At 35.3% G+C, this 25,298-nt stretch overlaps 1 protein-coding gene across 50 annotated transcripts in view; it reads left to right on the plus strand.

The window, feature by feature from the left end:
- The window catches only part of ABI3BP (ABI family member 3 binding protein), a 148,251-nt gene that overhangs the window by 45,821 nt on the left and 77,132 nt on the right, over positions 1 to 25,298 (plus strand). For 39 of the 50 annotated variants that reach the window (XM_068695482.1, XM_068695319.1, XM_068695399.1 and 36 more), the window contains 10 exons: positions 1,666 to 1,847; positions 4,756 to 4,817; positions 9,585 to 9,636; positions 10,768 to 10,830; positions 11,313 to 11,408; positions 15,250 to 15,327; positions 20,018 to 20,095; positions 21,465 to 21,539; positions 24,047 to 24,112; positions 24,605 to 24,679. In XM_068695482.1, coding sequence (XP_068551583.1) covers positions 1,666 to 1,847; positions 4,756 to 4,817; positions 9,585 to 9,636; positions 10,768 to 10,830; positions 11,313 to 11,408; positions 15,250 to 15,327; positions 20,018 to 20,095; positions 21,465 to 21,539; positions 24,047 to 24,112; positions 24,605 to 24,679 — 827 coding nt within the window. The remainder of the gene's footprint in view (positions 1 to 1,665; positions 1,848 to 4,755; positions 4,818 to 9,584; positions 9,637 to 10,767; positions 10,831 to 11,312; positions 11,409 to 15,249; positions 15,328 to 20,017; positions 20,096 to 21,464; positions 21,540 to 24,046; positions 24,113 to 24,604; positions 24,680 to 25,298) is intronic. The other 11 variants (XM_068695556.1, XM_068695695.1, XM_068695700.1 and 8 more) reach the window with 4 other exon arrangements.

Here is a 25,298-nt window from a genome sequence, read left to right on the forward strand (position 1 = left end):
AATCTCACTCTGTTGTTAATCCAGCCTACAGATTTCTGAGCTGTACATGTAAGTACCAAAAAGAGGAGAACTTGTGGTTTCGGTGCCAAGGGAACAAAAATCATGGTTATGGGATAAAATGTGTAAGCATAATCTACCTTGGTGTGTGAAAATGTTTTCCGTGATAGACCCTTGCCTTGTCATAGGTTGTGTTTTATTAATGAAGTAGGAATTTCCCTGTCCTCAGTAGGGGAATATATACATATAGGTATATAGGGGTGTGTGTATATGTACATGTATGTGCGTGTATATATGTTTTATATATGTCTATACATATGTACTTATTTTCATGTATACTATACTCTGGGAGGGCTCATCTGTAACTTTGGTCAAAGGTGGTCTATGCGTTGACAGTCTTTTATTTTGCCTGTTAAGTGATTTTAATCTGGACCTTGAAACTTGATACCTTTGCAGCGTATTAAAAACCTTTTTGGTTGTTTTCTTAAGGTCCCTTCTTATATCTCGTTATGTTTTCTAAATAATATCTGGATTAAATCTCACAACTCAAATTCCTTTTTCTTTATGTTTCTGAATTATTCTTGGGTTTGTAGCAGGGTTTTTACATAGCATTTCTAGTTTGACCTTAATTTTCTTCTCCTTAATCAATTACTGAAGTGTGGGAAAATACGATTGGATGGAATTCATCCTTTTTCAGCTTATAGCAGTGTAAGATGGATGTGTTTTATTTGTGGTATATGTAACGATTTTCAGTAATACTTGGATTTAAAAAAAATACTAAACATCTCTGACATTTTTTTCAAAAAAAAAAAAAAAAAAAGAACAACAACACAGAAAACCCCACCCCATTTTGGCAGTGATACAGTATGTATATTGAAAAGGAGACTGTAGCCGGCAGTAGAGTTCTTGTGCCATAACTCACCATTTACATTGTGGTGTTTTATACATATACTGGTTAGCATTGCAGTCATAGTTTTTCAGGGTGGTGCTGCTTGATTTAATTGGGCAATTTCTGTAGAAACATTTTTTAATTTCATAATCTGTTAGTATTCATTGCACTATTGATGTAAACTGCAGAAAGTAACGCCTTGTTTTAAATGTGGGCAATACATAATGGGATCACCAAATGTCAAATATAAATGTCAACTATTACTGTTTTTTCCTCTAGAGACTACTTTTGGACTAGTTTTGGGGGGAACACCTTTTCTTGAGCAGATCTAGAAGATTTTAAGAACTAGGTTGAGGCTCCCTGACTAATAGGCTCATGATTCAATTGACTAGGTCTGACTTATGTCAGGATCACAGAAACTGCTTGTAAAATAAACTTGCAGTTTGTGCTCGGAACCACACATGGGTGTTTGTGTCTAATGAGACTCTTCTTTTGCTCTGTCTATAACACTTACGATGTTGGGATCTCTATGAGGATCTCATATGTATGTTTCTTGGAAATGACAGGGGCTGGGAAGGTATGCTGGCTTTTCTTGTATTTGATAACCCTAAGGGGCTAGCCTTAGGGTTATCAAATACAAGAACAATGTCAGAACAAATACAAGAACAAAGAACAAGAACAATGGTCAGTAGAAGTTGTTTTAGCAATTCCTAATAGAAACAATTGCAGTCAGTTTCTTTGTGAAGTAAAAAATGACTTTTTTTTTTTTTATTGAGCAGGTTCTATACTGTTCGCTACAGAGAAAAGGATAAAGACAAGAAATGGGTTTTTCAGCTTTGCCCAGTTACAGAGACGGTAGTGGACAATCTAAAGCCAAACACAGTTTATGAATTTGGAGTTAAAGACAACGTAGAGGATAGTATATGGAGCAAGACTTTCAATCATAAGACAGTTCTGTCTAGTAAGTATTTGGTAATAATTATCCAATAAATAATGCACCTTGATAGCATTTTTCCTCTGTTGTGCTGTTTCCTAAAGTAAGCTACTGATCAGTTTTTCATTGTTTAAATATCATCCCTGCACCCCTAACAAATTATTTTAGGAACTGATGAAAGTAGAAATAATATGTATTTGAAAAAGTGCTACCTATAGTTTTTGAAAGGTGTTCTTACCTAATTATGAATAATAGAGGATCTGCTGCAGGTTGGTAAGACTGTAGCAGTGGTTGGTTTAGACAGATACACAGGAAGTGTTGCCTATGTATTTATACTTCTAGACTGGATCAAGCTTTTTCTTTGGGCCTTGAATAACAAGATCTTCACTAATCTGAGTTGATGGAAAGTATTATCCTTGTTTGAATCTTCTTTTATATCTGCTTATAAGTTCAAGCTTGTTAAAAGCTGTACAGGGCTTCTCCTATCCAGCATGCATCACAACGGGCCCCTTATGACCATACAGAAAAGTTCAAATTGAAGTTAATTTTCAGTCAAGGAATTATATAAATTGTGTTTGTAGGAAACACAGGCTCTGACATATGCCTTTGTTTGGGTTTTCATGGAGACAGGATATGGCATTTCTGGATGTTCACTCAATTACATTTTAAGTTTTTAATGCAAAGTCCCAGGACAGTGCAGGCAAGTTGACATCACATTAACCATGGAAAAACCACATGGTTCAAAGGATCGCTGCAGTCAATAGAGGAATTATGCTGCAGCAAAGTCTTCCGCCTTTTAAAGAAAGGAAGAGAGGAGGTCTGTGACCTTGAGATAGACTTAACAGACGTTGTCTAATCTGATTTATTTTCCTCAGACATTTACATTAAAATAGTTCTGAACATAATGTTTATCAGATGTTGCAAACTCTTACACTCAGTATTTCTAGCTTGACTTGAGACATGAGGAGGGGGATTTCTCATAAGAGAGACTTACTGATTTGAGATTTCCAGCTGAAATTTTATTTAATACTGTTTCAAGTTGCAGGCAAGTTACGCAGCTCAGTATACTGAGGATAAGGGAGGGAAGCCATAGGTTGGTTTGTAACTCTGCAAAAGTCCTCATACTTTACAGTAGATAACTTTGCTGACCTTCAGAATAAATTAGAAAGCTATAACTTTGAAGTACTTGCCCAGTGCCTATAGTCATTTCAGCAGTACAGAATAATGCCATCATTATACCATGAGCTTAAAGTAGAGAATGGTGGTAGTCTTTTCCCGTATCTGAAAGAAAATAAACTCTACTTGACTGCACTAAAGAAGGCTTGCTAAATAACTGCTTTTCCAGCATTTAAAAGCAATTTATTGAGCTAGTCCCAAAATAGATTTGAGCATTTGAGAGAATAAGAGAGAATAGTGGTTAGAGTTTAATACTGTGTTCAAGACTATGATTGAAATATGTCCACTGGCATCACAAAATTTGATTTTTATGTATATTTCTAAATGATATTTTTACGGACACCACATGTTTTGAACATTCTTGAGTTATGGAGACAGATTGAGTTGGGTTGAAAGACGTGTTCTTCTAAGAGTTCCTAAAGTTTTTAGATAGAATTTTTTTTCTAGAAAGTAGACTTGTGCATTCAGTGGGTAGTTCTGCAGCAACTAAAAATGGAGGGCTTGCAATTAATCTGTATGTCTACACTCTGGTCTGCTGATACAGGTACTAACTAGTCTGTTACATATTTGAGGTACCTGATTTCAACAAATACTAATTTCTCATCAGAAAGTTGGCAGCACATTTCAGATTCAAGTCTTTCATACTAGTGCATAGTAGGTAGGTGGAAAAATTTTGAGCAGCAAATAGAGTGAACATTTTTTCTTTATTATCATTTGTCTATGTAGCAGTTTATCAATCAGACAAAATAGCCACTTTTTTTCTCTGTATTATTTAGACTGTCTTGCAGCTACCCAATGTCTTTTCATGTATTAAGGTACATCTCCTTCACCATAAATTTTCTTTCCTCAATAAACAATATATAAATGACTATAAGCCACAGTTATAGATTCACGTTCCTGTATTTGTTGAATCAGCCCAAATTTTTATTATACATTAAACACTTTGGGAGGATTTGGGAGGAGAATCTGTTTTTAATTCATGATTTGAGGAAAACATAAAAAGCATGGCAAATGTTCAATATTTATTTAACCAAAATTTACCAAAAGAGATGAAAGTAGATTATTTCTGACCATCTTAACATAATTTTCTCATGAAATCATTTTGAAATGTTTGTCAGCTTTCCCTTGTCTTCAGGCCAATAGTAGGTCTTGTTCCTGAGAAATGTCAAGCACTTTCAAAGATTTTCCATGATAGTGTGTCAACTGAAATGTTTTTTGATTGATATTTCTCTATAGTTGATTTTTTTTTTTTCTGGTGCTTTTTTGCTCTGGAAATTTTGGCTGGAATTGTGAAGCAATATGATGATATTAACCTTGATTTGTGCTTTTTGTCCTGTTGACTCAAAGGGAGCAGGACAGTGCAAAGGTGGAATATATTGACAAATTTTGCAGTATTCATATTTAAGAATATGAAGAACATAAGAGATGGGGAAAGGGACTGTTTCTCCTCTGTATCTACAGCTCCATCGCAAGAAGCTTCTAATCTATTAGAAGTTATTTCAGCCTTCTTGCCCCTGTGGTAGAGCAAAAACATTGCCTTCCTGTCAAAATGTGAAGTGCAGGCTTTGCACTTGAATTAATTTAAAAAAAAATCTGGAAAAACAGGACTGAACAAAATTGTTACATGCTATGTTTTTGTACATCATAATTAAGTCTTGTTAATTTCTTAGCTGTTGAAAAAGTAGAATAAACTTTACTTGCTTTGCTTGGAGAAAACAAAAGTAATTGTGTGTATTTATTTTTCTTTCTGTCAAATCAGGTAAAAAAGTAAACGGACATCTCCAGAATATGTACAAGTTGGTACCTAATACCCAAACACAGGTATGCAAAAATAGTCCTATTTTTTTAAACCAGATTTGTATTTTGTACAGTCAAATTTTTGCTTCTCTGTTAACGTGAGAAAGAAAATACGACCACAAATCGCCAATACCAAAAATCTGTAAATTTAAGACTAGATAACTATATGAAGAAGTGTTTAAATGTGTGAATTGATTAAATGATGGAGAATGATAGCTCTACTGATCAAACCTACTGATTCTGGTTTAGCAAAGATAAAGCTGATAGTTTCAGTATGTGGATTCTAAACACAAAAATTTGCTTATCCCTTTGTAGTAGTCAGGTTTGTTAGCTTGTGATATTTGTGGTGATTAGAGGATTTTCTGTAGTCAAGATTGCACTTCCATGGAATTCATTTTGTGATAAGGTAATGCTGTTATTTTAGAGAGAGATTTCATACATACTCGGGTCTTCTGTGATCTTTAGTCTACCCACTGAATTCACAAATATTTCTCATGTGAGGCAAGTGTTTACAGAGACAGAGAAAGCTGAAAAGGGCAACGTAGTTTTCATATCAAGATAGGTAAGCAGTTCATTAAATATTTGCGGATCCTCATCTGGGTAGAATTTAACTATTTCATCAAACCATATGGAGATTTTTGTTTTAAAACAAAATAAGTGCTATTCATTTCCTTATTTTTTCTCATTTGGCACTTGCAATAACAGTTACCAAGCCAGCATGGATGGATTTTGTATATTCATAGATTCAGATATAAAGATACTTGTCCCTTTGAGAGGTGAAGCAGTAATCAAGGAATTTTAGACTGAACCTGTTAGTAAGCTAGTTTTAATATGGTGAAAAAAATGAAATTTTATTCAGAGCTCTTGAACATTACCTCTTCTTGTATGAGATTAAGTTGGCTTCTTCACATTTACTTTCCTAATTTTTTTTTTCAAAGGGCAGGGTTCAACAACTAATCTTCAGTTTTGTTTTCCTTATTTATGATTTTTTTTTAAGATAGCATCTATGGGGTGGACTAGGGAATAACTGCCCAAGGAAAGTTTTAGAAGTTATTACTTCAGACGTTTTAAAAGGCTACTTCATGAGTGATTATTATAAAGGAAGAACTCGTTATTCATGATTCTTTTCTGTCTTTGATATTCTGGGTGTTTTGTTAGTAGGAGATTGTCATGTCCGTTTTTTCATTGTTCATTTGTAGTATTGAACAATATTGTAAACTGTCTGTAATTTTAAGACCTGGAAATCCTTCACGAATCAAACCACAGCCCATTACATATCGTTTCTTGTGGGAATAATTAGGTATTCATTTAGGATAGTAATACTTCAATTAGAGCTTTAAATACTGAATTAGAGTAGTATAATGCTTAGGTTGTTGGGGACATGATTGTGCCTCGCATTTAAGAGAAAATATTTTATCTGTGGGTAATATGAAGCCAGTTGAATAGATATTCTAGAAGGTGCTCATCTCACTACATTGCTGATGAAGTCAACTTCACTGTTCTTTCCATTGGTCTCATAAACATTTTTAAAGCCACAGGTGACAGCCTAAGACCAGGTAATACATTCTGGCTACTGCTATGCAATCTATGTTCCTTTATTCCTGTGTGTCAGGACCCTAACCCTGTAAGGGCACTGCTGTGAAAGCAGGGATTCTATTTATGCAAGAGAAGTCCTGAGAAAGTGAGCTAAAACAATTTTCCAAATATTTGTACAGCTTAAGCATGAAAAGAGGACTTGAGCCAACATCAAGTCTTTTTAGTCAGCTTCACAGGGCTTAGCTCAAGAGCATTACTGCTTCATCACCCTCCATAGAAATATCATGAAAACATTCCACAGATTGTTTAAAAAAAAAAAAAAAAAAGAACCTCTTGCCACTCTCACTTCAGTGGTGCAAAAAGTCATAAAACTAAGGCTGGGAAGCTGATAGTGTCCAGCTCTTAAATTTTTGTTATTACTTTAGTTTCCACAGTATTAGGTGGAGTATGTTTCATCTGTGCAAAGCCAAAAAAAGTTGTTTAGGCCAAGCTTTGTTTGTGCCTTGTTTTTTCTCCAAAGACACAACTAAATTGTATGAGCATGGTTCTAATTCTTCACTGTAAGGAGACATTTTTAAGGGCTGTTTATTAAAGCAACATTACCGATCCATCTAGTCATTCTGCCCTTTCAATATCACTCACATTTCAGCTTGTGTTTCTTTTGGCAGGTTCATCCACTAAGTTTGACTAATCTCCTGGGGCTATGTAAGCTACAACTAACAAGAGGGGAAAAAAAGAAGACCTCTAGGGACAGTCATTGTTTTTCCCTTTATAAACAATGAGTGGTGGTAGGGTGGAGGGAATGCAGAGGAAATTTCTTTCGTCTTTTGTCTGAGTAGGTTCCTGTAGTTTCATAATCTCAGGCTAGAAGGTGGAGTCCGCCTTGAGATTTTCAATCGAAAAGCAGGGCTCTCAGCTTCTATCATTTGAAAACGTGTTCTTCCCAAGCTTACCCAAGCCATGTTGACTGTAATGCTTCCTTGGGGAGTCTCTTTTCAGTATATGCTAATTATTTGTTGGCTACTTAAATATAAAAAATACAGAAAGAACGGGTATTCTAGAAGTAATGTGTCCATATAGCATTTGGTCAATGAACTGTAGTCCTTTATGCAATATGCAACAGGTATGCAGTCAGAAGTTAAGATACCTGATTGATGGTATAGCTTACAAAACTAATTTTCCTCTGAAATTAAGCAATACTTTTTGTCATCTTCCTGCATAGAGTTTCCACAATCACTTTAATAACTAATGTTCCTAATACCTATGTGCTTTGTATTCTGTGCCTAGAAAATACAGTTAACAGTGCTATTACTACAGATGATACGTTAATGTTTCTGAAATGTAGTCATAAATTTTACTAGGTACAGAAATACCTGTATTAGGTGCTTTTTAGAGACTAAGAGGACTGACAACATGGGGTTACATTTCAAGTGTAGCACTTGCGTATTGATGCACATAGACAGCATAAGTACAGCAGCCGCAGAACACAGCAGTGATTTGTTCTGAAGTGATAAGCTAAATTCTGAATGTATTTTAATGCATGCTTAGTGTATTTAACATTTTTGTTTTGCTGGCATTACAGTCATCCATTATTAGTCAACAAAGTATGCTCTTGTCAATAAATGTAAGAGTATTTTATTAGTGTGAGGACTAATAATAATTATGATTACAAGTTCCACACTAGAGTTGTGTGAGTGGACTCTTAAGAGTTGTTTATTTGATTACAAGGGCTCCTGGTGAGAAATACAATTAAATAGACTGCTGCTTTGGATATATGCATTTTATTCCACTTGTTAGTTACATGAATAGCAGGGTTACTTCAAAAGCTGATCAGCTGAAACATTTTTTATTTTTATTTTTTTTACTAAAAGGCAAAATGAAAAGGTAGGCTTATTAATAATAAAGGCAGAATAGTGATAGGAAAGGAACATAATTTCATATCCTTTGTCAATGGCAATGATTGACCATATTCATTCCAATACAAACTTGTTACTAGGTAACAGAAAGTAATGGCTTTTGTAGAATAAGCTTTTCCATCCATTTTTCTGGAGAAAAAGCTATCTAATTTATTAAGATCTGTCTTCTTCCAGCTTCCTAGGCTTTTGGTTTGTTCCAACCAGTACTTTTTGAAGATGTAAATATTTAGAAGAGAGCAGAAATAGATAGCCTTAAGTAAATAAATTCATCAGATGCTGAATTTTCATGCAAGCATTTTCACATGAAGTAGACCAGATATCATGAATCGCAAAATTAACTTTAACTGATGCTGACTTTAAGTGGTGTACATTTAACAAAGAGAGATAGTTGTCTGCGTTATTTTCTTTCTTGTAACTCAGGTATAACTGAATAAATAAATAAATAAATAAATAAATAAAAGCAAACCTCCACTTTTAATGTATTTAGCATTCTCCTACTGCTGACATGAGAGTTTTCCTTTTCCCCTCTCCTTACTATATTAAAGGCTTTCAGAAGTTGGTCCTACTAGACGTGTGGTAGGGAATACTGATTTATAATCATATAGAAAAGCTATTATCTTTATTTAAAAAATGTGAGGTTTGTTCATGTACTCCTTCTTTTCATGGTTACCAGAATTCTGGAAAAGATGCACACTTAGGCAAAAGCTAATCTGGGTAAAAGACAAACGAGCAGCAGAAGAGTGCTAGCGTTTAGCGTAACAATTCTGAGAAGAACACGGGTGGCTGGCCAATTAGTCTTTGGAACCACTTTCACTGAATTAAACAACTCTTCAGTTACTCGTACTTTATGCAGACTACGGACCCAAGCATGCTGATAGTTACAAATATACACTTGGTTCTGGAGTAGTTGGTGTTCAAAAAATACTCTTCCTAAGAATATAATTTTATCCTGTAACCACATTTGTAATTGCCTGTATTTCGGATGTTTTGTTTTAGTTAAATGACAGTTTTTCTTAGCTTTCTGGCTTACACTCTAGTGAGTGCTCAAGAGATTCTTAAAAGAAAAAAAGATTGGGGTTTCCTAAGCTGTCAAATACTGTGTTTTTATGAAGCAAAACATCTCAAACTGAAACAAAGGAGATTAAAATGCAATATTACTATGTTAACCCATGGGAACTGAAGCAATAGCGTAACCCTCAGTAACTGGGGCCAGAGCCATATCCAGCATTAGCTTGGGGCAGGCGCGGTTTTGGATTAGAGCCCTCTATTTTTGTTACTAAGAAAGTTCAGTTACTATGATGGCAGTTATCCCAAGACTTTTTTTTTCCCCTTCTTTCAGCTTACGCTACGAGATAATAAGAAGTTGGTCCCTGTCACAATAATCAAACAAGGTAATCTTCTATATCTTTTTAAACTATTTCTTTTGTTCTGCAAGACTGATTTAAAATTAATAGGAGGGAAAAAAGCTTCTGATGTGATGTGAATGCATGAAACTTTCCTTTTAGAATCAGTAGAACCTTAGAAACTATCATGTTCTTTAATTACAACTAATGCCAAGTGATAATGCTTATCACTTGTTAATAAAATGAGTTATTAATTCGCATTATAAGCAGTGCCTTAGTTGATTTCCTGAATGGATACCAGTCAATTTTGACTTCGGCTACTATCCATTTTTTCATGTTTCTACTGAATTGTCCGGGTGTCTTGGTCTTCCAGCTGTGCATGGCTCAATATTTCAGCTTGAAATGCAGTAGTATAGATGAGAATAACATTGCCAAACTTTTGATGTCTGCACTGTGGATGTCTTTAGCTACACCACTGTCTTAACCTTCTGTTCCCTTCCCCAGTCAGTAGAGAGAGACAGCTACAACAGACTTAGATATATTGACCTTGAGAAGTACCTGTTTCTTACCAGTGACTGTAGTAGTGAGAGGTAGTATAGTAGTGTAAGCTTTGAAAATGAACTACTTGAAGACAGTGGTAGAAAATAAGGTGCAGATTAAAACTTGCTAACGGAAATTACAGTGTAAATAATTTTAAGTAACAAAATCAAGCAACTTGTCTTCTGAGGTATTTCACAGTTCGAGAAACAATGGAGGGTGGTGCAAAAGCAAATTAGAGTAATTACTGCTAAATTATGACTGCACTGACATTTACTTCACATCTGTTTTTTCCAGTATGTGTCTTTTCTAAAGACATACGAATGGTAGGGAAATGAGATGTGCCAGAGCTGGCCATTTACATGTATTAACACAAGCATAGAATGATATTTTTCACCAAGGATCTCAAACAGATATGCTAGGGGAAAGGAGAGATGCACAAGTAAGAGGTAATACAGAAGTAACACAATTTGCAGTTTCTTAAACTGAATGCAAACTTAGAAAAGATTACGATGATGTCTTCATCTTTTAGTATTAAATTGAGGAAAGGCTTTCAGTATGCTGAGGCTTGTCTCAGTGGTGGCTTTGTTTACTGTTGCAGGCCTTTTCAAATGATTTTCTGATCTTGTTTTGTCTCCACAGTCATTCAAAATCGGACGCAGCCCAAAACTTCAGATAGTTCTTCTCTGCCTGGAGCAATATTAGGTGAGGAGATTTTTTGTTTCAATAATTCTTTCTCTATGGCTGAAAATTTGAACTGTGTAAATGCTTTCAGTTTTCCTGATCTTGATAGTTATTTCATTAAATGTGTCTTTTGCATGTGAATGTGGAACATATAGGGAATGTCTGTCATATACTGCTTAGAGTAGTGACCTCTGATAACCACATGTTCAGTGTTGTCCTCTTTGGCCCACTAGACAAAATGTCCCGGTATCTGTGGTATTACAGTACTCCAGGGCTGTATGCTTTGGTATTGAATTGTGTGCCATTCTGATGAATAGTGAAATAGTGTTAATACGGTGAGTGATTTAAAAAAAAAAAAAAAAAAATCAGTTAATTCAGTTCCCAGATATTCAGGCTAAACTCCCAGTGGTTCTGTAGTAGTTGGTCACATATTTCAGAGGGCAGACTATATATTTATTGTTCAGCTCAACTGGAATTAACAGCTCACTCACCTTTTTGTGTAGTGCACCTTATTGTTCCGGGTCTCAATGAAACTCAGCAGAAACTCTTTCCTCCCCTGACAATAGATGACATACATCAAGCATCCAGGAAAAAACTGGGTAAGCAGAAATGAACTAAGCTCATATTTGTTTGTGAGAAGCATCTGTAGTACTGGGGGCTGTGAGATTGTATATGCAAGAGAAAAGCCCTTTTTTCCTGTTGTACCTTTAATTTTCTATTTGTTTAATTAATGGTTTCTTTGGAATTCCAAGAGTTTGTAGTAATACACTTATTTTAAAGCAAATGATCAGTTTGTTTTTTTTTTTTTAAAGTATTTCATGGTCATGCAAAAGAATATGTACTAGCTTTGATCCATAGAGAAAGGAAGGAAAAACACAACCGTGTTTGTGGTATTTAGGGTTTTTGTTTTGTTTTACATTGTAACTTTTTTTATATAGGTGTTATCTTTCAGTGTTTGTAAAAACGGGAGTTTGTGTCCACTTGTAAGACCAGATTTTCTGTGAATTTTATTTTATGAGTTCTGATTTGAGTAGATGTGAGTAATTGTTTCATGGAGAGATTCTTATTGATTATCTAAGGAACCTGCTTTGGCAGGGGGGTTGGACCCGATGATCTTTCGAGGTCCCTTCCAACCCCTTCAATTCTGTGATTCTGTGATCTGTAATTAAATCCATGAGAAAAGAGTAGCCACAAATTTCAATACAAATTTCATGCATATCTCATGAGTATTCCTGGAATTTGCTGGTTCCAACTCCATGTGAAAGAGATTTATTGAGGCTTTTGTTTAATTTCAGTAAATTAGCAAATCACCTGTGAATGGCACAATCATGGGAAATACAGCTGTATTTATAACCTTAAAAATGTCCCTGGTCCCTCTTTCCCAGATGGCTTGAGCAGAATTCTGGAACTGATGATTTTTGGCTTGCCTAGGCCTAGTACTTCATCTGAACTCTTTACTATGTGAGATTTTTTTTTTTTTTTTTTTTTTTTTTTTAACTCTGTTGGTCCATTGCTGGCCTTGGCACATTCTCAGAGTGGTTTGCTTTGCAGTGAGAAGAGAGCACTGCTTCTTCCTGTTCAGGTGTTTTGTGCATGCAAGGGTAGAGCTACACAGCAGAGTAACGTTGGAACGTATTTGAGTAAGGATATGTTTGAACTAAGGCTGACTTACTTGGACTTCAGCAAAGCTTTCAGTACTTTTTCTTGTAGTATCTCCCTGGACAAAATGTCCAGTATGCAAGTACATAATAGGATGGGTGAACAATTGGCCAACAGGCCGGGCTTAAAGGGCTTTAGCAAATGGGGTTACATCAGGCTGGCAGCCAGTCATTAGTGAGGTTCTACAGGGCTCCATTTTGGGGCCAGAGCTCTTCAGTGTTTTCATAAATGGCTTGATGCAGAGCTTGAAGGAATGATAAGTAAGTTTGTGTACAGTAATAAATTGGGAGAAGCCATTGACTCTGTCAAGGGCAGAAAGGCCTTGCAGAGAGATCTTGACAAAGTAGAGGGCTGGGCACTGACTGCATGAAGTTTAATATGAGCCGGTGCTGGATTCTGCACCTAGGACAGAGTCGTTCTGAGTATACGTACAGACTGGGAGACAAAAATCTGGAGACAGCTCCACAGGAAGGGATCTGGGATTTCTAGTTAAGAGCAAGCCGAACATGAGCCAACAGCGTGCCCTGGCAGCCAGGAGGGCAAACCCTACCCTGGGGTGCCTCAGGCACTGCCAGTTGAGGGAAGGAACTGTCTCGCTCTGCTCTGCGCTGCCGTGGCCTCACCTTGAGCACTGTGTACAATTTTGGGTGCCACAATATGAGAAGAACATCAAACTATTACAAAGCATCCAAAGGAGGTCTACAGAGACAGTGAAGGGCCTAGAGGGGAAGATGCCTGAGGAGCAGCTGAGACCCCTTGGTTTGTTGAGCGCAGAGCAGGCTGAGGGGAGGCCTCATGGCGGCCTGCAGCTCCCTCACGAGGGGAGTGGAGGGGCAGGCGCTGAGCTCTGCTCTCTGAGGACAGCAACAGGACACCAGCCTGTATGTTAGGAAAAGGTTCTTCACTGAGGGAATGGTTGGAACAGGCTTCCAGGGAAGTGGTCACAACACTGAGCCTGTTGGAGTTGAAGAAGCATTTGGCCAACGCACACAGACACATTGTCTGATTCTTGGGTGTTCCTGGGTGGATCCAGGAGTTGGAATCAATGATCCTTGTCGCTCCTATCCATCTTGGGATATTTTCTGATTCTATGAAAAATTAGTATCTGAATTGACTAAGTATTTATGAACATCTGACAAACACTCCTAGCATCTTCTATGACTACTGAAAATCGAAACGAAGCAGAAAAACTTAATCGCAGTATATATATTACAGAACATTATTATATTTCAGTCATGGTAGTGTCATTTACCATATTGTTAACTTGATAACTAATATTTTCTTTGGAGATTAAGTATAGAAAAAAGGTGTTTGTCTTTGCTAGCTTGGTTTTAATTTAGTTATAGATTAAAGGTTTTAAGGTTTAAAAAGTTAAAGGTATGAGATGTGCAGGTAACAAACAAATGTACCATTTGAAGTCAGTAGACCATATTTTGACAAATCCATTTGTGACAACCCTCACTTCTAGTAAACTGTAATATAAAACGTCCAATATTGGTTTTGGACTAGGAGGTTTTATTGCTTTGGTTCTCTACTGGTAAAATTGTGTCTTTCTGTGGGAAAACATTTTGCTTTCAAATAGGTTGTAAGGTTCAGTAGGGTGCCCAGTAAAAATAGGAGAAAGTGACTATGAGCAAAAGATAAGGTAAAAGAGAAAGGTAACTTCAGTTGTTCAACTTTGTCAGTTGGCTGAGCGTAGAACTCGGACTTCTAAATTTAGATGCTCTAATGCGTCTAAAATAGCTGGTGTGATGCCAGTTTGGAGCCACTCTTTATGTCAGATTGCACAATCATCTTTGTGAAAATAACTGGGGTAAACAAATGATGTTTTGTTTTGTTCCATTTACTATTTGTTCCTTACCAGAGAACATCAAGTGCATGGGTGTACACACAGGGGAATACCGGATTTCAAAGGATTGTAAATCAGGAAAGAATTATTGCTTGAAAAGCAAAAATACTCCCAGAAATAATTTAAATTTGTAAAATAATTGACAAAAAGACATATTGATCAAGCATAAATTTCCTTCACTTATACCTGAGAACAATTTCTACAGCAAAATGCAGTAAGGCTTATTTTGTGTATGAAGTTACGACTAAGTATGATTTTCTGACATATTGCAACTATTCTAATTTTATATTATTTAGAAAAGTCAAAATAACACATTTCAGAATAACATTTTTTAATTCTAAAAATATTTTTATTTACTTAATCAAAAATTTACTATTTTTTAAAAAAGAATAGTAGTCCAGAGGAAAAAAAAACACAACATAGTAAAGAATTTCTTCCTAACATCTAATATAAATCTCTTCTCTTTTACTTTAAGCCATTACTTCTTGTCCTTTCATTATACTCCCTGATAAAGAATTGTGATTCAGCTTTCTTGTAGGACTCCTTTAGGTATTAGAAGATCGAAAATCGGTATTACGTTTTTGAATTTTGAAAGGGATTTTACTGTGAATGCTGAAATGCTAGACAAATGAAAAACACTGAAAACTATTTTGCACTGTGAAAGTAATGACTCATAAAACTTGCTCTAAATGTTATTTTCAAAGCATCCTTTTTTATGAATAAAACAATACCAAAAGTTGCATGCATGTTCAACATCACTAGACAGATGATTGTACTCATTGTGTAGTGGATGTTCATTGATTCCTAAAGCTCTTCAGCCATTCAACCACATTGGTTTTATTTGGCAGACTGAAGTGGGACAGAAACAAATCTGTAGTGGAACAGAACAGATGCAACTTTTTTATAACTCTCTACTATCTTTGTCCCTTTAGCTAAGAATGAAACCCATGTATGGCCTGCTGAATCCAAAACACCAGAAGTTCAAGAAATCTCCCCAGAGTCCCTTCCAGGTAATGAGAATTCTATTTTTAGAAACTCTGTTGAATATCTTTGCCAAAGATACAAACTTAAATTAAATTCATCTTTGTGTTGCTTAATGCAGTTGTTGTATTACTAAATGTAGTAGGTGGAAGAAAGGAGCATAATGAAGCCTAATTAGTAGCTCTGAATGGTACCTAGAATTAGAATGTAGATAAAAATCTAAATGTAATTTTGGAATAAAACTCCGGTTGTTAAGTTTGTAAAAAACAAAACAAAACAAAAACCAAACTGTAATAATAATGAATTAATTAGAATAGAACAATAATAGAAGCAGAGAAGCATATCTTCGTGGGCTGATGGATATCTTGAAATTGTGAAAAATGGCAAAACAGAAGTCATCTTGTGATGCACCTTGATCTTCTGACCTGCAAAATAGAAAGAAAAAGAGGAATGCATGTGTGAGATTAAGATTGAACAGTCACAGTTCACAGACACTACAAAAAATATATATAGGAAATAAGAGATACAAGATGAAGTTATGCAGCAAAAACATGTAATGATCACTAACCATGTTTTAGATGAAGCAAGCCGTTGGTTTTAGTATCCAGAAAATGCTGATTTTTATTTTGCACCCTGTAGATAAATCTATTTGCCAAATTCTGCTTTTCACTATGCCTTCCTTTGGGCCAAACCTTTATATGAATTGCTCTTTTCTGTTCATCCTAAGTATTAAAAGTAAAACAAAAATGTTCCTTCACAGGAATATTTTATCAAAGTAGGCTCTAAATTCTAGAAGCTTAACATATGTTTTAATAAGCAGCTCAACATTAATTGGAAATGTGTGGATAATTAAAAAAAAAAGTTGTGAAGAATATTTTTGTTTGTTTTACAATTTGAGGTCTCTTGTAGGCTTAAATTACAAACTTACTTTACAGGATAATTTACCTTGTTTATATGACCACAGAACAAGCAATTTACAAATATATTTTACAGAACTTCACAATTTTGTGAAAGTGAGAATTGACTGCATAAATTTATGTAATCACTTGTCCTGCAAGAAATCCTAGTCCTCAGGCTTGCATTCTAATCAAAATACACCATTTCTTGTGCTGGAATTTTCTGGTTAGTCAAGTTAACAGTGTGAAATCTGACGCAGGGATTGATACATCAGCCTGGGCGGAGAGAATCAGTCCATTCCATTTGCATTCCTTTGTGTTCTTTAATTAAGTACCTGCTATACAGTAACTCTAATCATAAACTTCGTCATCTCTAGACATAGCACAGAATAATATTTTTTTGAAATTGGATAGTGTGTTTCATTATACGTGGTAGTAATTGGCAACTACTCTTTTTTTTTACTGGCAAATGATAATATAGCTGTTTGTTACATCTAAGCATGTTCATATTGCTATCATGCCATCAGTTATTTATTGAAATACTTGAAATCCTTTTCATCTACTTCATGCTTCCTCTGTGGTTTTGCTTGGATTTCTTTTCCGTTGGTGACCATTCCTTTTATTCATAATTTGCTGATCACAGTACCAATGTCTCATGTTAAAGAAGATTTTTCAGATGTGTCACACTATTTACATTAGAGTATGTATTCATTGCAATTACAGTGTTTCAGTTTAAGAGGGGAAATGGCAGTAGCGGGAAATAGAAACGAGAGTGAGTCCCTTAAAAGAAAACAGAAGTTATCTGAGTTTAATTTCTGTTTAGCTATTGAATAGGCAAAAATAACCTGAATAGTTATGCGTTTGAGACAGACTTGCACAAGCAACTGAAGTGAGAGTTCTGAGCACCAGCCTTTCTCACGGGTTATATTTGAGAAACAGGGTAACATGTAGGCACAATTAATATAGCTTATCAATAAGATCTGTTTCATTATATTTCATTCAGACTTACCAGTTTGAAAATCATACTAGATTGACCTGCAGTAAGACAGTCATTACTTACTGTGAAACGGTTAGGAACTGGCACCAGAAGTGGCAACAGAATACTCATTTAAAAAGAGCTGTGTGCTTTCTGTCATGCAAGAAGGGAAGAAAAGAACTTAGAGTATTTCAGCAAGCAGAATTATCTGAAAAGCCCCATGAGCTGGGCCACTCTTATGTTCCGCTGGGTCTTTGCCAAAGGGTGTGTTTTGTGGTGTGGTGTTGGTCAGCAACTTTTTTTTGATGTATTTGTCAGCCAAGCATCCCACCGTTTTCTTAATTTCAGGCCTCCCCTCCCTTGGCATACACTTCCATGGAAAGACTAGTTAGTAAGCTTTTTCATGCTTCGTTTTTGCCAGGCTTGTTACAATATTTTCCAGTTAAGAATAATATATTCTTAACAGAACAGCGTGAATTCATGCTTTCTTACTTTTTTTTCAGTCATGAAAATTCAGTTGAATCCAATGCGAGCATTTTATTAACTTCACAGGGAAATTGGAACTGACCAACAGTTACAAATAGCACATTTGTCTAGGACATGGAAGAACTACTTTGGAAAAAACATAACAAACAAAACCCAAAACAGCAGGTTATTTATTTATGTAAAGAATTATACCAGAAATATATCAAAGCAGACTTGTCAAATAGAGAACAGACTTGAAGTAAAAACAACCACTTGTGAATCCAAGGTAGAGTTAATGCATAGTAGGGATAGGTAGGGATAATGCATGGTAACTCCTTTGTTGCCATATTTTCCAAGTTCTGTTCTTCCTGTCCTCCTTCTGGATCCTGAAGTCTTCCCCTTGTGCTCACATGGGATACTTGAAGAAGTAGAATTACTGCTTCCATCAGAATATGCAAATGCTGTCTGGGGAGGAAGAGAGGAAAATAAATGAGAGAGCTGAGAGAACTTAAAGAAAAATAAGAAATGCTGCCTAAATGAATGCTTGCTATGTTTCATGGTGTAAGAGTAAACTAGCTTATCATGCTTGTTATATTAATGATTTACTTTGCAGCTACCTCTGAACCAGCCCAGAAGAATATTAAACCTACTTTACCTCATACCCTGTAAAAGCCAGAGGCATTTCTGGGTGAATTCCTCTTTTTCTGTAATTTAACTTTTAAGGTCTAAAGTTTCTGCTTCATGTACCACTTTATATATTAAAAAAAAAAAAAAAAAAAGTCGTCTCTTGCTTCATATCAACCCTACACCATTCTGTGCAAAATAGAGGAGAGCCTGGTTTCTTTTATCCCAATTTTAGACACGGTTTCTCTTGTTCTTCTTGCTCAGCTAACTTAGTGGCCAAGAGTCATGCTTCATATGAGTATAAACCAGCTAGCCTCTGAAAACAAACAAAAAAACAGACAGTGCATAATGAGGCCTAAATGTCTGCATTTGACTTTATGTTTTCTCATGGTTACATTTCAACAGAAAAAAAAAAGTTAGCTTTTGAAGTACTTCTGTGAAATTCGGGTTTGTTTGTTGTTTCCATTATCTTTCTAGGTCTCTCACGGGTGAATTTTCTCCCACAACCTTCATAAAGATAAATTGCTTGAACTTCTCTGTACTGCTAAATCCCCTTTCCAGTGATGACAGTAACAGCACTGTTGACTTAGTAGAAGCTGAATTGGGTCCTGATAAGGCAGCATGTGTGGAGATTGAAGCTTTTGTGGCACTACCCACCCCCCAAAAAAAAAATAAAATGTGGTAGAATGTTTGTAACTTTAGTAGTAACTATCCAGCTATTTGCAAGCTAGAAACCAGTGCGTTTTCTTCAGAAAATGAAATAATAAACTTAGAAATACACTTGAGTAGTTCTTTCTTGAAGCATACTTAGTTGATCAGGGAAGAAGTATGGAGGTGAAAAAGGAAAATATCTCCTCTTTTACTCCATTTCAAAATGAAAGTGTTCTTTTATTAAGCTAAATGAAGACTAAAATTTTTTAAAGGCTAAAATTATGATGCCCACCAATATTAAAGATCTTCTATAAATACCAGTTTGTGCTAAATGCAGTGTAATTCACTCTGTGGAAGGAATTAGTGGTCTTACCCATTCAAGGCTGAGAACTTACCATCCTGTGTTCCATATTAGTACACTTTTTCATTTTATAATCACAGATTTCTGGTTTTGTGTCCTTCACGATTGATTAAATGCTACGGGCCCTCTGACAAGATGAAAAAAGTGATACATACCATAGTAAATAAATGTTATGTGAAACAGGAGGCATATAATTATGCACTAGTGTATTAAAATATGGCTAGCAGTTCAATTTAGGTACAACAAATTGCTGTTTAATTAGCTGCCCATGGTTTACTCAGAAGATGTAGAAAAAAAAATAAAAATCAAAAGCTTATTTTATTGTTATAACTGGCTAAATGGAAGAGCTAGGGTATTACAGGCGAATCTGTGTTCTTTTCCTGATAATTTTTGCATGAGCAGGATTAAAAAATAGCTGGGAATATATTTGTAAATACACTATGTGATGTAATAAGTCTATTACACTTAAAAGGTATGAACAAAACTTGAGAGACCATAGCAGTAGTGCTGTTTGAACTTACAATCTTAGCTTTGTTCTTTTTGACTAATATTTTCCTTTTGCTTATGTAAAATTGCAACAGAATAAATCCAATGCATATGGACTTCACATGATGAAGTTGAGCCACTGCAGAAATTATTCTAATCAGATAGCATAAAATAGCTGTAAGGAAGACAGTGGGCTTTGAGCAGTAGATAAAGAAAAGCTCAGATGGATTCAAAATTAAATAAAGCTTCTTCTTTTCTAGCTCAGGCTGAGAGAAAGCATGGACCTAAGGAATTTAAATCAACGCCTAAACCCGAATTGCAAACTCAAAACATACTGGGTAACTAATTTTGCTGCTTTTTACCTTCTTTGTCCAGTAAATGGTTCTCTTTTTTTTTTTCCCTCTAGCAGAATTTTTCTACTACATCCTCTTTCTATTGAGCTACTCCAAATGAAGTCCTAATTAAAAATGTTTGATTCCCTTTCTGTTTCTAGTAACTCAAAGATGAAATGTAAACCAAAATGCATCTAGCTCTGGCTGAGCTGTGGCTAGTATGTACATCATTATTGCTAGCAGATTTGACTGGTTGATTCAATGTTATTTTTCAAAGTAATGATTTCTGTTTATGTGATTTATAAAACCAACAAAGAAAATTTCCATCAGTAAAATAACCTCAGTGATACAATTGAAATAACAACCTCAATGATTTTCCTCTGATGACAGGTTCGTTTAGGTAGCATCAACAGTAATGCAAAAGGAAAATTTTACTTTGCGTGTGACAGGATGTATTTGTGTTTGTCCTGGAGGCCAAAAAAAAAAGAAGCTTTACAGATTTTTTTTTATATTATTCTTATTATTTTCAGAGTTTTCTTGTAATGAAAGATCTTAACTTCTTATAAGTATTGTAATTAGTTTTGTGATTTGGAACAGCATTTACTTTCTTCTTGCATTCATAGTTCTACGTTCTCCAACGTTGATTTTGTTGTCTTTATTTTAATCCCCAAACTATGCAAAATTATGAACCCAAACTGTTGGTTATTTATATATATATATATTGATTTTGATTTTCTAAAGCACAAATGGTATAAATACAGGATGATGATTCATAAACGAGAAGCCCATGAGCTTTTTCCACCACAGAAATACAAATGTTCCTTGTGAAGAGGACTGCTAATGCTTCTCAGTTAACATCTTTTTACATATTCCTATTGATTCATGCTAATGTCATACTCTCTTTTGTCTCTTAGAGTTGCCAGCAGGTTTCCAGAATTTACTGAAGCTAAAACATCAATCTATTTTTCATGCTAACATTTAATCAGTTTTTAAGCATAATTAATCTTGCTTGTTTTTTTGTTGTTGTTGTTGTGCTTTTTAAGATGAAGATATGAAATGTAATCCGGATGCGTTACTACTTAATTTCGAACTAGGTGACCATAGTTACTGATGGATTTTCATTACTAACTTCCTCTGATTGATGATTCTTAGTGTCGTGTTTGGGGGAGAAAGTGTGATTTCATGCAGATTCCACACACTTTTTAAAGTGACCAAGATGCATGTGCTTGTGTTTTTTTTTTTCTAGGTTGGAACCACTTTTTTGTTGTTTAACATCATTGGTTTCAGGAGTGCTTTATAAGACAAAATATACTTCCATACTGTTCCTTGCAGCATTCTTTATTAAATAAAGCCTTGATTATTTCTTTTATCATAGCTTCTAATGAAATACACCCACTTCCTTCTGGATCCAGAATCTTTGATGCTCCAAAAAGTCCGTTGACACAACTTGGTAATAACTTTGTTTGTAAATTCGAGTAAACTTCCATGGAAAATTACCTGTAATACCTGATATTTGTTGTTGTTGTTTAGCTGATAGGTTTTAAGACTTGAACTGCAATAATATCATTCAGTAAATGTAAATTATGGCAGCAATTAGATTCTTCTTCATGAAATTTGCAAGTTTCTTTTTTCATTCTCAGTGTAGTTTTGTTTTATTGTAGTGACAGGCTGTGGTACTATATAGTACTACGAGAAGATAAACAATAAAAATTAATTGATACAGTCACTTAGTCAGTTGGAGGAGTTGTTACAGCTAGACCAAAGCAAACCAAAGCTATAGGCATGTCAAGGAGAGTTTGGGCAAGGCAGACCTGCCAGGCCTGGGTCCTGAACTATGTACAAAGTTTATGGCCTGCTACCAGCAGTGGCAATACCATATTACAGAGCTATACAGTTGCACCCGTGCCATTACAGATTGTGGTTTTCTTTTCACTAGATAACTGGAGTAATCTTATGTCAGTATGGATAGGTATTTCGTTAAGCCTTAGACAAGAAGTTATTGTGTAGTGCAGATTTATTTAGACAACATACTTTTACCTAATGCACTCTGCCAAATTTTAAAATAATTTCCAGGACTAGCTCTTGTTTCTTGAAGTGCATACATGTATTTGAACCAAGCAGAATATGTGAAAGATCTTCACAATTTGTTACAATTTTTGAGTACTCTTTTCCGGTTGTGTTTGTGGGAATGGGGATACATATTTGTTTTCACTGTAGTGAAATAATTTCGGTTAAATGCTGGTAGAGGTAGCATCGGATAGAAAGTCATTCGGTGTTTTAAGAACATATTTGATGGAAATGTAGCTTAAGACCTGGAAATTACAAGGGATGAGAATTATTTTTTCTTTCTGCTGGGGAATAATGATCTAATTTTATGCTGTTATCAGAGGTAAAGGTAAAGTAATAACAATTGAGGCAACATAAGTGTTTTAGATATTTATTTTGGTGTTGTTTTAATGTATTCCATTTCTGCCAAATAATTCCATATAGCAAAAACTAGGATTTAATTATGTGAGGCTGGACCCTGCCATTGGGTCAACTGGAGCGTCTGTGCTTTCCAGTGAAGTCTGTGCTGAACTCAGATACTGTGTGAAAGTGACTGAGTGGTCACCTATGGGAGATTTCACTGCTCTGGAAAATCACCCTGCATGTTGTGATCACCTCGGGTTATAAAATCAGTGAAGAAAGCAAAATTTATTTCCTGATGTTTAAGTATATGTGACCTGTATTCTGCCCTAGTTCCCCAGAAGGCTTTTTTCTTTATTTTTCTATCTAGACTGTACCAGAGGGAGACATCTCCCTTATTTTATAAACTAAATATACTGACCACACAGAAAGAATTCAAAACTTCCTGAAAAGATAGCTTTGTTAACGTGGCCTTACTGTTCTGTTGCCTTTGGGAGAGCTCTCATAGTTCATACATAATGGATCAAAGGAAGCTTTTGTTGACAAAAGCTGTGAATCATATGGCTTTTGTTTGTATTATTTTCATCTCTATAGAAATCATTATGGTAACCTGGGATCATATTTATTAGTATGACATACTGGATTGAAGGCAAATGGGAAAGCAGATCCAATATATGAAACACAAATGTTCACTTTTTGGATTATATTCATATTGTCTGCACTAAAAATGAGCCCCACACCTTGTTTGAATATTTTTTTGTGATCTCAAAGAAGATGAGTTTTAAAATTCTAACGTAATTGCTTTTCAAAAAGATAAACCTTGTTTTGATAAAGAGCAATTAAACATAGAGATGGAAATTTTCTCTTTCAAATATATTATAATTCAAACAGGCATTAATGAGTACCAATTTGTTTACTGGAAGGAATGGCACTCACTGGCCTGTACACATGGTTGACTTTTAGTAGGATCTGTTTGTTAGAAGCAGAACACTATTGTAAAGCCCACACATTGTGGAAATGTACTCATCTTGGACTTTAGGTAAGAAAACCTAATTCCATCTTGATGGCTTGTGTGCTTTTACAAAAAGAAGCACATTTCAGTTTACCTGTGCTTCTAAGTGAAATAACTTTAAGGGCTTTGTAGTAGTATTCATTACAACATAACAAATGAAAGATGCTGTTCACTCACTTCCGTGATTATTTCACTGACTTCATCTTACCTACTCCTTTCTGCTTTTTCTATTACACCTTCCTTTAAAATAGCTATATATAATGAAATAGTAACCAGTTGGCACACGCTTGAAAGTGTTATATCAAATGTGTTTGGGTTGTGGATGCTGGACAGTGAAGAAAAACCTCTCGAGTAATATAGATTCAGCCTGATTTGATGTATGACAAAGTTTGAATAGGGTAAAAATGTATAGAAAGAAGAAAGATTCAAACCAAACAAAAACTTGATAGTTACAGTTAAGATTAAATTTCATACTACTTTGCAGGGAGACTGTCTACCTGGTTATCTCACTTTTTTTTTTTTTTCATGTTTGCTCTTAGCTACTCAGAGTCCAACCTTGAAATCTGTATTTCTACCTTCAGCAGAAACCAGAAAGATGGAGATAGGTAATCAGTGGATTATTTCCATATTTTTTCAATTATCTTAGCATCACTTAGATCTGCAAATGGTAATTTCAAAATCTGCCTTAGAATCTTGGCTACCAACTCTCAGAGCTGCTTATTCAACATTTTTGTCTGTGTAATCATTTGAAAAACATATTTATTACTGGCTTAAAAAACTGACTGCTTGAAGATACTGTCATATCTTACTGTGTTCTCACTTACTGTAAAGCTCTTATCCTAGAAAATTTAATGAGATAAAATTTTCTTGCTGATAAACATTCTTTTGGGCACGTGGGACTCAAATTACAAGGCCAGAGGACTCATCATCCCTTGTTGTTATGACACGGTTGTCTTGCACCTTACTTCCAGGCAATGTGCCATCTTGCTTAGCTTTGCATTACCATCATCTGGAATTTCACAGCCTTCACAAAGCTATCTTATGCTAACCCATTAAGTCACAGGTCTCAGCATTTTAAGCTCAGATTCTTTTTTCAGCTTTTGATGAAACACAGCCTGTTTCTTCAAGATTCAAAACATCTGGTACCACAGAAGTGCAACCAACCAAGTCTGGTAATGATTTCTCCTAAGATTAATTCTCTTGACTGTTAGGAATTTTCAGAAGAGACATAGTGCTTCTCATTAAACTGTTCAGTTTGACATCATGAAGAATAACTGCAGATATGGTATTGCTATACGAAATTACAGGATTCTAAATGATGTTTTTTTTTTTTAATGAAATACTGAACTACTGGTTTGCTAGGTGTTTTTACTATCTATTTTCATGTTTGGCTACAACATGTAACTTTAAGCTTTGAAACGGTATCAGATTTATGGTAAATGCTAAATTTAAATAGCTCTGTCCACACCAGAGTTTTGTAGGTAGAGTATCGTGACTTGCTGAAGTGCTCAGAGTCCTAAGAGATGAATGGAAACTGCATAGTCCAACACAGTTCGAAAATATCGGACTGCTTTTAGCCTTCCTATGTGAATATAGACGTGGTTACTTTTAAACAGACAGATCTCAAAACCGGTACTATGAAGACAATGCTATTGAAGATTTAAACACTGGCTACTTGATCTTTAGAAAATGTCTCTGATGACTTTACTCTTATTTTACAGATAAGGAGACTTGGGTGTTAAGAACTGGTTATTTATGTGGGGCCACTGACAGTTACCCAAAAGAGAAAAA

This window comes from Anas acuta, chromosome 1, assembly GCF_963932015.1.
Source record: "Anas acuta chromosome 1, bAnaAcu1.1, whole genome shotgun sequence".
NCBI lineage: Eukaryota > Metazoa > Chordata > Aves > Anseriformes > Anatidae > Anas > Anas acuta.